This window comes from Mustela putorius, unplaced genomic scaffold (assembly GCF_011764305.1).
Source record: "Mustela putorius furo isolate JIRA1106 unplaced genomic scaffold, ASM1176430v1.1 tig00000698_pilon_pilon_pilon, whole genome shotgun sequence".
In the NCBI taxonomy this organism is placed as follows: domain Eukaryota; kingdom Metazoa; phylum Chordata; class Mammalia; order Carnivora; family Mustelidae; genus Mustela; species Mustela putorius.
In genome coordinates this window covers 4,271,584-4,286,603 of record NW_025421449.1, presented here as the reverse complement: position 1 = coordinate 4,286,603, position 15,020 = coordinate 4,271,584, and the positions used below count along the sequence as shown (strand labels likewise).

Sequence of the window (15,020 nt, the reverse complement as noted above, 5' to 3'; positions counted from 1 at the left end):
ACTTGCAATTTAACCTGGCCAGTAAATTTTATTTTATTGATTTTATTTATCACTTCAGGAAGTTCTGTTTTTTTTTTTCTCCCACTCCTATCTCCCTGGTCTTTTTTTTTTTTGGGGGGGGGTGTCTTTTATGTTTTTATTTTCTATTTTTTTTTTTATTTCTTTAAACATTTTAATCATAGTTATTTTGTATTCTTAATCTCATAACAGTATCTGAAGAACTTGGGGATATCTAATACTGTTTTAAAATAGTTTTGCTGCTTTTACTCGTAGTGGCTCTTTTCATCTTGTCTTTTATAATTTTGGATTGTGTATACTTCTTGAGATTCTGTGAGGGAATGTTGCAAAACTTGAGCTAAGGGTGCATTTGGCCAAGTATAAATGTTGCTTTTGCTCTCAATTTAACATTTTGACATATTTCTGTCTAGATCTTTCTGGCTTTCCTGTATGGCATTTGAAATTATCTTTCTTAGTTATCTGGGTTGCTCAGTTTGTTAAGTGTCTGCCTTTGGCTCAGGTAGTGATCTCAGGGTCCTGGGATTGAGCCCCATGTTGCCATCGGGCTTCCTTCTCAGTGGGGTGTCTGCTTCTCCTCTCCCTCTGCTCCTCCCCTTCACTCGTGCTCTCTCTCTCAAATAAATAATTAAAAATCTTTAAAAAATTATCTTTTTTAGTGAAAAATGCTATTCGATTATGTTGATATATTGGCCTATACCTTTCCTTGCTTTTAGTTTATTATAGTTTTTAGCTATAGTAGTTGGTTTAGCTACAAAAATTGTTTATACAAGGTGTTTCTTCCCCAATCCCTAGTACTAAACTTAAGAAAATAACAGTATTAATTCATAGGCATGAAATTATTACTCTAGATTTATATTTTGGGATGTCTTAAGAGTAAAGTTACCAGTTTATGCTTCCCTCCCCTATTAAATTTTGCCATTTTATGGTATAATATGATCCAAACTTCTGGAGTCAGAGTGTGCAGATTGCAGTTCTGGCTCTTTGCTGTGTGACCTTGTGCACAGTAGTTAACCTCTATCTTAGCTCCTCATCTGGATTGCTTTGAGAGTTAAATGAGTGACAAATGCCTGGCACATAGTAAGGCTTCAGTAAATGTAGACTGTTTAAAAATATTTTTCTTGGGGCGCCTGGGTGGCTCAGTGGGTTAAAGCCTCTGTCTTCGGCTCAGGTCATGATCCCAGGGTCCTGGGATCGAGCATTGGGTTCTCTGCTCAGCGGGGAGCCTGCTTCCTCCTCTCTCTCTCTGCCTGTCTCTCTGCTGACTTGTAATCTCTGTCAAAAAAATAAAAATCTTCAAAAAAATTTTTTTTTCTTCAAGGTTGTTGTAATTTCGTATTTCTTTAACAATTAGGCTATTTCCCACTTTTTAATTTTTTTGTTTTAAATCATGTGAACTGTCAAATATCTTTTAACTAGTTTTTTTAAAAAAGTAGGCTCCACACCCAACATGGGGCTTGAATTCCTGACCCTGAGATCAATAATTGCATGCTCTACTGACTGAGCTCCCCAGGTGCCCCTATCTCCTTTTCTTAAGACAGAAGTTTTACTTCACAAACCAGTTGACATACCAACACCAAAAGCATAACTAATTAAGGATTAATTAAGTTAGAGTTCACCAAAATTAAAACTTCTGTATGTTAAAGTATACTATCAAGAAAGTGAAAAGATAACCCATACAGTGAGAGAGACTATGTTGCAATCATCATTCTGATCAGAGACCTGTACCCAGAATATATAAAGAACTGTAAAAATAATAAAAGGAATCAAATTTTTAATATTTTATTTATTTATTTATTTATTTGACAGAGATCACAAGTAGGCAGACAGGCAGGCAGAGAGAGGAGGGGAAGCAGGCTCCCTGCTGAGCAGAGAGCCCGATGCAGGGCTCCATCCCAGGACCTTAAGATCATGGTCTGACCCGAAGGCAAAGGCCCAACCCACTGAGCCACTCAGGCACCCCCTAAGAATCAAATTTTTAAATGGGCAAAGGATTTGAGTAGACATTTTCCCAAAGATGATATACAGATGGACAATAAACACATGAAAAGATGCTCATCATCATCATTAGAGAAATACAAATCAAAACCATAATGAAATACTACTTTATACCCAACAGAATGGCTCTAATAAAAACAAATGGACAACAAGTATTAGGATGTGGAGAAATGAGAACCTTCATACATTGCTGGTGGAATTGTAAAATGGTATTAGTACTTTGGAGAACCGTTTGGCAGTCCTGAAAATGTGTTAAGCATAGAGTTGCTTAACAACTCTATGGGACCCGGCAATTCCAGTACTGCCTATAAGAGTAATGAAAACAAATGTCCACTCGGAAACTTTTACATGAATGTACATAGTAGCATTTTTCATAAAAACCAAAAAACTAGAAACCACTTGAATATCCATCAAAATACAGTCTCTCCATACAGTGGACTATTATTTGGCAATAAAAAAGATGCTACACCATGAATGAACCTTGAAAACATGTTGAATTGAAAAGCAGTTGCAAAAGACCCTATGTTAAATGATTCCACTTATATGAAATAACCAAAATAGGCAAATCTGTAGATACAAAAAGTAGATAAGTGGTTGTCTAGGGCTGGGACAAAGAGGGAGATAATGGGTAGTGACTGCTAATGGTTACAGGGTTTCTTTTTGGGGTGATAAAAGTGTTCTAAAATTAGATTGCGATGTAGGTTGCATTACCCTGAATATACTAAAAACTATTGTGTTGTTTGAATGAGTGAACTTTATGATATGTAAATTACATATTATTAATGCTGTTGGAGGGAAGGGAAAAGAGAAAGAGCCAATTTACAGGTCCATCTTTATTCCTGTCCATTCATTTTTTTGTCCAGATTATTGGTTAGGAGTAAGGTATTTGTCCTATGGTGATTCCTGCTGTGCTAGAAAATTGCATGCTTCAACTTAGTTGATGTTTTATTTTGGCATGATGGCTGATAATTGAAGTCTTGGGTTTTCTAGGTCCATGACCCCTATTAGTATGATTCTTACCATGTTTCATTACCTTGTAGATTGTTCCTTTGTTCATAAATTTAGGATGATTCTTGTTTTTCCTACCTCAGAAGCTTGTCACAAAGTTCAAATGAAAGTGAGATAGCACTTTGAAAGCTGTATAGTCCTAAATAAGTATTTTTAAAGTTCTCTTTATTTTCTTTCCGTAGGAGTAAAACACAAATCTTTTCTAACAGTTGAAGACTGTTTTGAGTTGGGCAAAGTGGCCTATACAGAAGCTGATTATTACCATACAGAACTGTGGATGGAACAAGCACTGAGGCAGCTGGATGAAGGCGAGGTTTCTACCATTGATAAAGTCTCTGTTCTAGATTATTTGAGCTATGCGGTATACCAGCAGGGAGACCTAGATAAGGCACTTTTGCTCACAAAGAAGCTTCTTGAACTAGGTATGTTAATTTGGCCTAAACTTATATATAAGTTGCATATGATAATCATTATATATAAGTGTCAAGCTATATGACAAGATAAATATATATATATATAATTCTGATATATGATTATGTTGCCTTATATGTGTAATTAATATATATAATTCTGAAACATAATTTGTCATATAACTTTGGTACTTTTTTTTCTTTTTCAAGTCTTTATTTAAATTCCAGTTAGCACACAGCGCAATATTAGTTTCAGATGTAGAATTTAGTGATTCATCCCCTACACACAACACCTGGTGCTCAGCACAAGTGCCCTCCTCAATACCTATCACCTATCTGACCCATCCTCCATCATCTCCCCTTCTGCAACCATCAGTTTGTTCCTCTGTGGTTGAGTCTGTTTCTTGTTTTGCCTCTTTTTTCTCCCCTTATGTTCATCTGTTTTGTTTCTTAAATTCTACTTGTGAGTGAATCATACGGTATTTGTCTTTCTCTGACTTACTTCACTTAGCATTATACTCTCTAGCTCCATACATGTGATTGCAGAGTTTTCATTCTTTTTTATGACTGAGTAATATCCACTTGGGTACTTTTTATTTGTTTAAGTCAAGAGACTATCTGTTAGACAAATTTTATCCTCCATTTATCTACTAAATAAATAGCAACTCATTTTTCTTAGCTAACACAGTGGCTGTGTTTCTCTGCGGTATACTTTTTAGGAACTTCAAAATTGTACCTGACCTAACAAACTCAGTCAAAAATGTTTATTTACCATGTTGTCATATTAAATATTAACCAGTTTCCTTTGAGGAATTTTTTTTTTTTAGGAATATTTTAAGATTGTATTTCATATGTAAAAATAGTGATTTGAAGTAAATAGACTGAATATATATTTGTCATATTCAGATGTTAGATAATGCGCTATCCTATGAGGAGTTGGTCACTAGTATTTTGAACTTGTTTCTCTAAATATGATCCAGAGACCACGTGCATCAGAATTACTTGGATGCATATTAGAAATGAAAAATTCCTTGATCTCTACCCCAGACCTACTAAATCAGAATCTCTGGGGGTAGAGTTGAATGCTAATAAGTTCAGGTGGCCTTTGGTCTAAAATGAAGCTTTAAAACTTTTTACTAGTTAGTATTTTTCTGAACAGGTTAATATGTGTATGTTAGAAGAGGCCAATTGTTAAAAGGATTGGTCATCGTCATCTGAAAATGAACTTCTGACAGGTTATTTCTTGGTTGAGTGAATTAATAAATTAAGATAATAGTTCAGATACTCTTTTTTCAGTGTTTTGTAGTGATTTTTTCCCTCCTGACTTAAAGGGTTATAATAGGAAATTTTTAAAAATAGAAAAGATATGGAAGAGTTCCATAAGCCAATCACTGGAAGATACCCACAAATTTTGTTTCCTTATAGTATATATTCCCTTTCCTGCCCATACTCACTTTTCTTTTTCTCTTACAAAATTAAGATCATATTGTATATTACAGCATACATTTAGAGTAGTTTCTCAAAGACAAGTATTTTACAAATCTAAGGCTAGATATCCTAAACACTTCCCGTTAATATCACAAGTGAAGTTTCTATGTATTGTTCTGTGTGTGTGTGTGTGAGTGTGTTGGTTTGGATTTTTTTTTTTTACCCCTCCTCTGGGATGGGTGGAGTAGTTCTCTTTTACCCTACTAAAAGATAGCTTAAAATGATGACTAGCAATTCAGAGGCAGTTAGTGGATTCTGGCCTATTTGAAAATTATAACTTCAATTTCTCTTTTTTCCATCTCAGAATTTTGGAACTGAAATTCTCTTAGCCCTCAGAAGTAGGCTCTGTTCTGCATTTATGATGTATCTGTGGTGAATGTTGCTTTTGAACTGTATACACTCTCTTCCCCATGATTACATTTCAGTCTCAGAAAAATCTTTTCCATTGCTTAAAATAAAGAGAATGAGTAATATTTTAGAATTCATTTGGCATCAAATTGATCATAATTCATTTGGCTGATTAATAAGTTCTAAAAGTAGAATATTTGATACTTTGAAATAAATGGCTGATTCCTTCTCCAGAACTCTTTTTATATAGGGTGACTGTGTGTGATTTACTTGGGGCAGTACTGGTTTATACCTATTGTTTTGGTACAATAATTTTTTAAAAAAGATTTTTGTTTAGCTATTTGAGAGAGTGCATGTGCAAGCAGGGTAGTAGTGACAATAGAAAGAATCTCAAGCAGGCTTTGTGCTGAGTGTGGAGCTGGAAGCAGGGCTCATTCCACAGCCCAGATCAAACCTGACCTGAAACGAAGTGTTGGTTACTTAACTGACTGAGCAGCCCAGACACCCCTGGTATAATAATTTTTACTAGTGCCTCCTTTCACTCTCATAAGTATCCTGGTTTGGACGGTAAATTATATGGTCCTCTATTTTTATATTACTATATTCCGATGCTTGAAAGACTGTAAACTTAACCATGGTCATGCTTTCTTCCTTACCCAATAGATCCTGAACACCAGAGAGCTAATGGTAACTTAAAATACTTTGAATATATAATGGCTAAAGAAAAAGATGTCAATAAGTCTGCTTCAGATGACCAATCTGATCAGAAAACCACACTGAAGAAAAAAGGGGCTGCTGTGGATTACCTGCCAGAGAGACAGAAGTACGAAATGCTGTGCCGTGGGGAGGGTATCAAAATGGTAAAGTGGAAAAGCCAATTGTGTGTATGTGTGAATGTGTGTGTGTGTTTGTACATAGTTCTAGAGAGAATCAGAGTTCTTTTTTAAGCCTATGTAATAAATACTAGAATTAAAGTATTGTGGTATGTTTATTGTGGGTGTCACACTTAATGTGCTCCAACTATTGGTAAAATAGCTTTAGGATAAAGCTTTTGAATCATTATGCTATTTTATTTATTTTTGGTGATATAACTCTTTGCATAGGCCAAAAGAGGCTTATTTTTATAAGACGGAGGATCAGATAATTTAAGGGACATGATAAAGTTTTCTTATATTTTAATGCAAAAGATACTTCTGCAGTCTTAAGCAGAAATAATACACCATCTTAACCTGTCCTATAAAACAAAGAACTCTTCTATACAATAATGTTTTGTGGTTTTGCTCCTATTTGACCTTAACAGGATTGCTTAGTGAAATGTGCTAATCTATTTAAAAAATACTTAAAATGCAGAAAGAGTTTCAGCAGATTTTGACTTTAACATCTATTTTTTAAAATACTCAAATGTGTCTATAAATATCCCTTTATTTATTGTATATCTATATTTATGTATTTTTAACTCAAGAGTACTAGTGCTTCAGGGTGTTAATAGATAAAAGGCCATAAACAAAAAAGTTCAAGACTGGGGAACTTAGGTTTTTGTTCACCCTCCGGGCTTTTCAGAGACTTTTTTTTTAAAGATTTTATTTATTTATTTGTCAGAGTGAGCACAGGCAGACAGAGTGGCAGTCAGAGGCAGACGGAGAAGCAGGCTCCCGCTGAGCAAGGAGCCCAATGTGGGACTTGATCCCAGGACGCTGGAATCATGACCTGAGCTGAAGGCAGCGGCTTAACCAACTGAGCCACCCAGGTGTCCCATCAGAGCCTTTTTATGATAATGTACATTATGGATATGTTATACATTGCTTCCCAACATTAATTGATCTTGCATGGAACCCTTTTTTAAGGTGTATCATGTGGTACTAGTTTTCAGTTGAATGCAGGCATATATAGAAGGAATTAGTTAATTTTTGAAGTACTTTTAAATGTAAACATTTGGGGCACCTGGGTGGCTCAGTGGGTTAAGCCATTGCCTTCGGCTCAGGTCATGATCTCAGGGTGCTGGGATCGAGTCCCACATTGGGCTCTCTGCTCAGCAGGGAGCCTGCTCCCCCCTCCACCGCCTGCCTTTCTGCCTACTTGTGATCTCTCTCTGTCAAATAAATAAAATTAAAAAAAAAAATGTAAACATTTGAATTGTGTTTCAGGTTTTTTTCTGCTACTCATAAACTCAAGCTGGGCTGTACCTTTTGGTATTGGCAACTTCTTGATATTTGAGGATTTAATATTGACAACTTAATCTCTAACAGCAAATGCATAGATCATATCTATGTTGACACTTGAGAACTAAGTTTATGGACTCCTGGAAGAACATGCTTATTTTGCTTTGAGTGCTAAAGAATAAATACAAGAATAATAAAACTCTATAAAAGATTTACGAAACTTTTTTTTTAAGTTTCACATCTAAATATTTTATTACATATCTATTGAAGATAAAGACTCAAAAAAATAACCGAAAAACCATTGTCACACCTAAAAAAAAGAGCACCGTATTTCCATAATACCATACATCTGGTTAGTGTTCAAATTTCCAGTAGTAAGCAGATACTTTATTACCTTTAATAACTTTTTTTTTTAAGATTTTATTTATTTCTTTGACAGAGACAGATTACAAGTAGGCAGAGAGGTAGGCAGAGAGAGAGGGGGAAGCAGGCTCCCTGCTGAGCAGAGAGCCCGATGCGGGGCTTGATCCCAGCACCCTGAGATCATGACCTGAGCCAAAGGCAGAGGCTTTAACCTACTGAGCCACCCAGGCGCCCCACCTTTAATAACTCTTGAAAAAGAGATCAAAATAGAACCACAGGTATGAAACAGAAGTCTGCTTAATTTACCAATTTGTTGATGTGACACCGCATCAACTCTGCCCCAAAACAAGGATCATCTTCATTATCAGAATAGTTAAATTCACTTCTTCATTGTATCAAAGACTTAGAATAAACAAACCTTTAGATTTGACTCTAGGTAAGTAAAGTACATGGAGAATAAGCATGCATCATTATTTGTCTTAGTAGGTTAGCTAATAATTAAAACAGAGTAGGGGCACCTGAGTGTTCAGTCAGTTAAGCATCTGCCTTGGGCTCAGGTCATGATCCCAGGATACTGGAATGGAGCCTGCTTCTCCTTCTCCCTCTGCTGCTCCCCCTGCTTGTGCGCTCTTACTGTCAAATAAATAAAACCTTCAAAAAAACCCAAAACTAGTATTATTTTTACTTCATATATGATATACTTGTTTAATCAAGAGAAGAATCAGCAGTGGGTAGTTTATTTAGTTAATATAATATACATTGAAAGGAACATTTATTTGTTTTGTCAATGACTTTTTTTTTTTTTTGAAGATTTTATTTATTTGACAGAGAGCGAGAGAATACAAGTAGATAGAGAGGCAGGCAGAGAGAGGTGGGGGAAGCAGGCTCCAGTTGAGCAGAGAGCCCCAAGATATGACCTGAGCCGAAGGCAGAGGCTTAACCCACTGAGCCAGCCAGGGGCCCTGGAAATGACTCTATTTTTATTTTTTGTTATTTATTTATTTATTTGTTTGTTTTTTAAAAGATCTTATTTATTTGACAGAGATCACAAGAAGGCAGAGAGGCAGGCAGAAAGGGGGGAGGGGGAAGCAGGCTCCCCCCTGAGCAGAGACCCCTATGCAGGGCTTGATCCCAGGACCCTGAGACCATGAACCGAGCCAAAGGCAGAGGCTTAATCCACTGAGCCACCCAGGTGCCCCGACTCTATTTTTAATACTCATCAGTAAAAGCACCTGCCTTCCTTAATAAGTTATTTTCTCTTTTTCAGAATTACTCATTTTCATCTTTGTTTTTTAAAACTAAATTTATTTATGCTGCAAGCATCTAACAGCGAGGTATTTAGGAAAACCTGGAGAGGTTTTATTTTGTTTTTCCTTTTAAGAACTTTTTTCTAGGTCCTTCTTAGTTACTTTGTGAAGTTAGGAGCAATGCAGGTCATTCCATTCATATTTTCATAAAATATTTCATTATTTCATTCATATTTAGACACCTGAACTTTATTTTGATGAGACACGGGTTAAAAGTGAAACCCTACCTTTTTTCTTATTCAAGGCCTACCATTCTCTCCCAGAAAATAATCATTAATAAAACTTAAAAAAAAATAGGGGCACCTGGGTGACTCAGTGGGTTAAAGCCTTCTGCCTTGGGCTCGGGTCATGATCCCAGGGTCTTGGGATCAAGCTCCGCATGGGGCTCTCTGCTCAGCAGGGAGCCTGCTTCTTCCTCTGTCTTTGCCTGCCTCTCTGCCTATTTGTGATCTCTCTGTCAAGTAAATAACTAAACTAAATATTTAAAAATTTTTTTAAAAAAATATTTTATTTGTTTATTTGACAAACGGAGATCACAAGTAGGCAGAGAGGCAGGCAGAGACAGAGAGAGGGGGAAGCAGGCTCCCTGCTCAGCAGGGAGCCCAATGTGGGGGGCTTGATCCCAGCACCCTGGGATTATGACCTGAGCCGAAGGCAGAGGCTTTAATCCACTAAGCCACCCAGGTGCCCCAAAACTTTTAAAATCTTGATGTCCTGTTTGATGCAAAATACTTGCAGAGTACTGTATTTTATATATTCTTCCATCAATGCTCTTTGTATCCACATGCATGATTATTGTTTCTTTTTTGCATAGGAGCAAGCATTAAAATTCTTATTACTCTAATATGTTTTATCATTTTCTTAACTTTATGTTTAGACTCCTCGGAGACAGAAAAAACTCTTTTGCCGTTACCATGATGGAAACCGGAATCCTAAATTCATTCTGGCTCCAGCTAAACAGGAGGATGAGTGGGACAAGCCCCGTATTATTCGCTTCCATGATATTATTTCTGATGCAGAAATTGAAATTGTCAAAGATCTAGCAAAACCAAGGGTAAATAATTTTTTTCTCTTTTTTTCCTTGATTTACTCTACTGTGTATCAGTTTTGCCTTTGCAAGATTATAAAAATGATAATTAATATGGCATTAACACCATAAATAGTTTTAGATAGGTTGTCACAACATAGTAGAGTTGTAAATAAGCTCTATTTATACTAGTTTTTCCTCAGTTTGTTATTAACACAGATAACATACCCTGCAGCTGGGTTTTAAGCACTTAATTATGAAATTTTTATTCACACTGATTTTTATTCAAAGATGTTTCAGCATCTTCCTGAAAAAGTTTTGTATGTATTTTCAAACACATTAGTCTCATAGGCTAATCAAAGACCAACTTTTCTTTTGTCTTCTATATTTTTATCTGAAAGAATACTTGAAGTATTTTTATTTTGCTTTGGGCACAGTATTCCTGGAAAGATACAATTGCACAAGCATCATGCTAATTTGAAATGAGGACATCATAGTTTTCTGAATTTAACTCCTATCATTTTTCTTAAGGAAAACAAGTTTAAAAAATTTTTTAAATTTAAATTCAACTTAATTAACATATAGTGTATTATTAGTTTCAAAGGTAGAATTTAGTATTCATTAAGGATATCAATTTAATGTAAATGCAATCCCATAAACTTAGTGTTTAGCATAGAAGTTCTTCTTTTATGAGAATTTGAGAAAGACTACCCTTTATGCTTTTGCCTTTTTTCCCATCAACTTGTTCTTAAAACCTGTTTGATCTCATTGTTAGTAATACAGACTGCCATCACTTTTTTTTTTCCCCAAAGATTTTTTATTTATTTGACAGAGAGAAAGATCACAAGTAGGCAGAGAGGCAGGCAAAGAGAGAGGGGGAAGCCGGCTCCCCGCTGAGCAGACAGCCGGATTCGGGGCTTGATCCCAGGACCTTGAGATCATGACCCCAGCCGAAGGCAGAGGCTCAACCCACTGAGCCACCCAGGCGCCCCCTGCCATCACTTTTGTAAAGAGATTGTTAAATAAACATTAGGCACATCTGTGCTCTCATTATATAGGAGTTGACAAATTTTTTCTGTAAAGGTGCAAATAATAAGTATGTTTTATGCTTTGCTGGCCATACCATGTCACAAAGTCACAAAGTCTATGTTGTAGTGTGAAAGAAACCATAGGAAATATATACATGAGTGTGGCTATATTTCAATAAAACTTTATTTCCAAAAACTGGCAGCAGGCTGAATTTGGCACATGGGCTGTAGTATGCTGATCCTTACTACAAAAATTTAATTATCTGGGTATCTGTACTCAAAATAAACTTAAAGTCAGAATTTTTGTTGCTGTTAAGTTTTACTATTCCAAATTGGTACTTTTTTTTTTAACCAAAGATTACATTTTAAGTGAAAAAGACTGGTATAATATGTATAGATACTGTCCAAGGGAATTCTTATAAATCTTTAAAACAGAGCACTACTTATATCACATCATATTCTGTCAGCATCTTTTCAGTTTCTGTTTTAATCCATTCTTTGTGGTCAGTAAACCCAGTAAAACAAAATATCCTGGTAGAATATTTTTTAAGAATTCATTTCAGTTTTAGAGGGCAAGTCTTACATCTCTGGATTCAGAGGCCTCAGTCTTCAAAGGGGATTCCTTATTTGGATTATTTTAACCAAAAAACTCAATGCCAGTAAAAATTATATACTCTAGTTAATCTCAGGATCATCATTTTTTTTTTGGTTTGAAGTCATCATCTTCACTCTCCACTCTTTCCTACTGTTTTTGTACATTTGTGAGTTCTTTTCATCTGCCTCTGCTAAGTCCAATATTATTTCACTGAATATGCGAAATACATGAACAGATATGTTGAAGGAAGAAAAGATGGACTTTGAAACAAATTTTGGACAACATTAACCTTTATAAACAGTTCCATCACTAAAAAAATTAAAATCAAAAGTTGGAAATGGATCATTAACTACAGATAGCCATTGAACTGTAGACTTCAAATTTTAGAACACAGTCACATCTTCCAACCACTGAAAGAAATTCATTTCTAATCTGCTTTGTTTGTGTACCCTCCATTCATGCAAAGCAAAAACAAAATTTAAAAAAAAAAAAAAACAAAAAAATACGAAAAGCTAAAACACTAACTGTCTCTCAAGGCTCAACACAAGGTGACTGGAAGTCTGTGGAATTATTTTCTCTTTTCATCCTCCTTTGTAAAAATCCCAGAATTCTGACTGGATAAATGTGATTCAATTTTTGTTTTGTTTTGTAATGCAACTATTTTGATGGTTGGCTTCACAGCTGAGGCGAGCCACCATTTCAAACCCAATAACAGGAGACTTGGAGACGGTACATTACAGAATTAGCAAAAGGTAAGAGATGTGTATGTTGCATATTTTGCCCTCTAATGAGTGTTTTGTACATCCTACAGGAATGTTCATTGAAAGGAAGTAGGTCATTTTCAGTCTCCAGCTCAAGTCACCGCCTATTTATATACGCATGGATAAACTGCTTTGTGTTTCACAGGTCTTTCCCTTTAACTAGAAGTTCTTTTTTTAAATCTTTAATTGGTCTGTTGTTTTTAGGCAATTAATATGCTTTCCATTTCTCTTCAGGTCAGGAATCAAATCTCCAGGAAATGGCTTGATTCTTATTTTCTTTTTCCTTTTTCTTGCCAAAAGGAGGAAAAAAAAAGAAAAAGAAAAGAAAAAACCGCAGCTTGGATTAATCTGGGAGTAGTCTTTGTTTATATAGCTCTCTCACAGTCATAAATGCTGCAGTGAATTCACATCATTCTTTATAGTGATTCGTACTGGCATTTGTTCATTCATCTTGTGAAATACCATTGTCATTTGGAGTAATCTGTATTCCTCCTGTTGGACTTATTTTTAAAAACTTGCTGACTAGAAAGTTGGCAATGGAAAGCACAGAGTTATGCTTCTGAGTTCAGTCTTCCAACTACTATTACTCAAGAACTTATTTGCCTTTTACTTCACCAAAGAGACTTAACAGTTTTATCTCTGAGAGTTTTAAAAAGTAAGGAGACTATTAACTATTCTTTTGTCAGAGTACTTAAAGGACATTAAACTTCTAGATCTGAGAAAGCTCCTGTGAAACCCAGTGCTATAAAGCATTTACATACAGCTTCAAATGATTTTTTTTTAAAAAAAGTGAAAGGACAATAAATCTACAACAAAAATATGTCAACCCATTTTCTCTTAATTTGGAAGTGGCTTTTCTTATTGCCACCTGTCTAAGTGTTTTTGCTGATTTGAAACCATTACCTACCATCCAGACCAATCTGAACTCTTCCAATCACCTGTGGCTTGGCAAAACAAAACAAACAAAAGCCCAAAATTGCCTGCTACGTGAGTAAGTCCTTGTCCTTTCTCTTTTTTTGTAGCTGAGCCGAGCTACAGTACATGACCCTGAGACTGGAAAATTGACCACAGCACAGTACAGAGTATCTAAGAGGTAAGGGAGTAATGGAGAGAATTTTAGTCCTATTTGAACCATTTTCTTTCTTGAGAATCTAATTTTCATAAAACCCTGGTATGGTTTCTAAGACGTAGGCTTTAGGCATGACAACCATGCCTGAATTTTCATTATAGACTAAAAAACAGACACGGTTATGGGACAGTTAACAGATATTTTCCAGAAGTAACTTACTAGATTTCAGAATGCCTGTTGAGACTCCCCAGACCCCACCTGAAAAGTGAAGTTGTGTTCCCATATTGAAGTTAAGTTCCCAAAGAACCTTCAAAGAAACAAGACCTAATTTAGCTTCTACAGTAAAGCAAATGTTTAAAAATTTCTGGGTCACCAGAATAGCTGTAGGTATTTAGAAAGTGCATGCCTTGAAGGAGTCCATTACAAATCCTTTTTAAGCCAATTGGTTTCACATTCTGTGCTTTTAACAATGTTTAAAGAGAATGTACTTATTAACTGATCACTGAAATAATTTTTAACAGATTACTGTGTAATTCATGTATATAACTTAGAAGCCCACAGAATAAGTGATTTTATTTCAACAGAACTCCTTTTCCATCTACTTATTTATGTAATGGAGATTTCTTAGCTCTCCTAAAAATGAGGGTATTGAAAATAACCAAATAAGCTTCTTCCATTTCATCAGAAACATCTTAATACATTTTTACTTTTTATGTTGGGTAATGATAGTTTAATCACATTATTTAGACTAATGTGTGCTAATGATAATTGTAGTAATTAATTCCAGAAGACATTATTTTTAACAATTAGATCTTTATGTTAGAGGAATTTATATTTTTATCAATTTACAAAAGTATTCTTGTTGTAGACAAGTATAATGTAATAAAAGACTTTCAGGCATAGAATTTATTTCTGTAGGTCAGGGCTTCTCAACCTCAGCACTATTGACATTTTGGATCAGGTAATTCTTTGTTGTTAGGGGTTGTCATAGCTTTGTATGAGGTTTAGCAGCATCGCTGGCACCCACTAGATGCCAGTAACGCCCTTCATCCCAGTCGCGACAATCAAAAATGTCTCCAGACATTGCCAAATGTTCCCTCGTAGGCAGAATTCCCACCATCACCCCCAGAGACTTCACCTCTCCACCCATGTTGAGAGCCACTATTCTAAGATAAGAATGGAATGAAAATGCAATTCAAGGGGGAAGAAAAAGAATGATACGAAATTGCCCAAGTACTAAAAAAAAAACTTCATTCATGTATTTTTGTTAAAGTGGATCATAGTGGGCATCAGATCATTGTGGTATTTAGATTCCACTGGATACATTTAAAAAAGATAATTTTTTAGAAATTACCACTATTTCAGTATACCATAATTAAATTCTTTGAAACTATTTGATGAAAAATTTAATTGTCAACTAAAAAAATGTGCAGAGAATACATAG

The 15,020-nt window shown here is 35.4% G+C and overlaps 1 protein-coding gene across 2 annotated transcripts in view; it reads left to right on the top strand.

The window, feature by feature from the left end:
• P4HA1 (prolyl 4-hydroxylase subunit alpha 1) overlaps nucleotides 1-15,020 on the top strand; it is a 76,972-nt gene that overhangs the window by 30,151 nt on the left and 31,801 nt on the right. Inside the window, exons 6-9 of one of the 2 annotated variants that reach the window (XM_004769469.3) lie at nucleotides 3,204-3,443; nucleotides 5,931-6,127; nucleotides 9,974-10,150; nucleotides 13,530-13,600. In XM_004769469.3, the coding sequence (XP_004769526.2) occupies nucleotides 3,204-3,443; nucleotides 5,931-6,127; nucleotides 9,974-10,150; nucleotides 13,530-13,600 (685 nt within the window). Of the gene's footprint in view, nucleotides 1-3,203; nucleotides 3,444-5,930; nucleotides 6,128-9,973; nucleotides 10,151-12,427; nucleotides 12,499-13,529; nucleotides 13,601-15,020 lie in introns of both variants that reach the window. The other variant, XM_004769470.3, reaches the window with a different exon arrangement.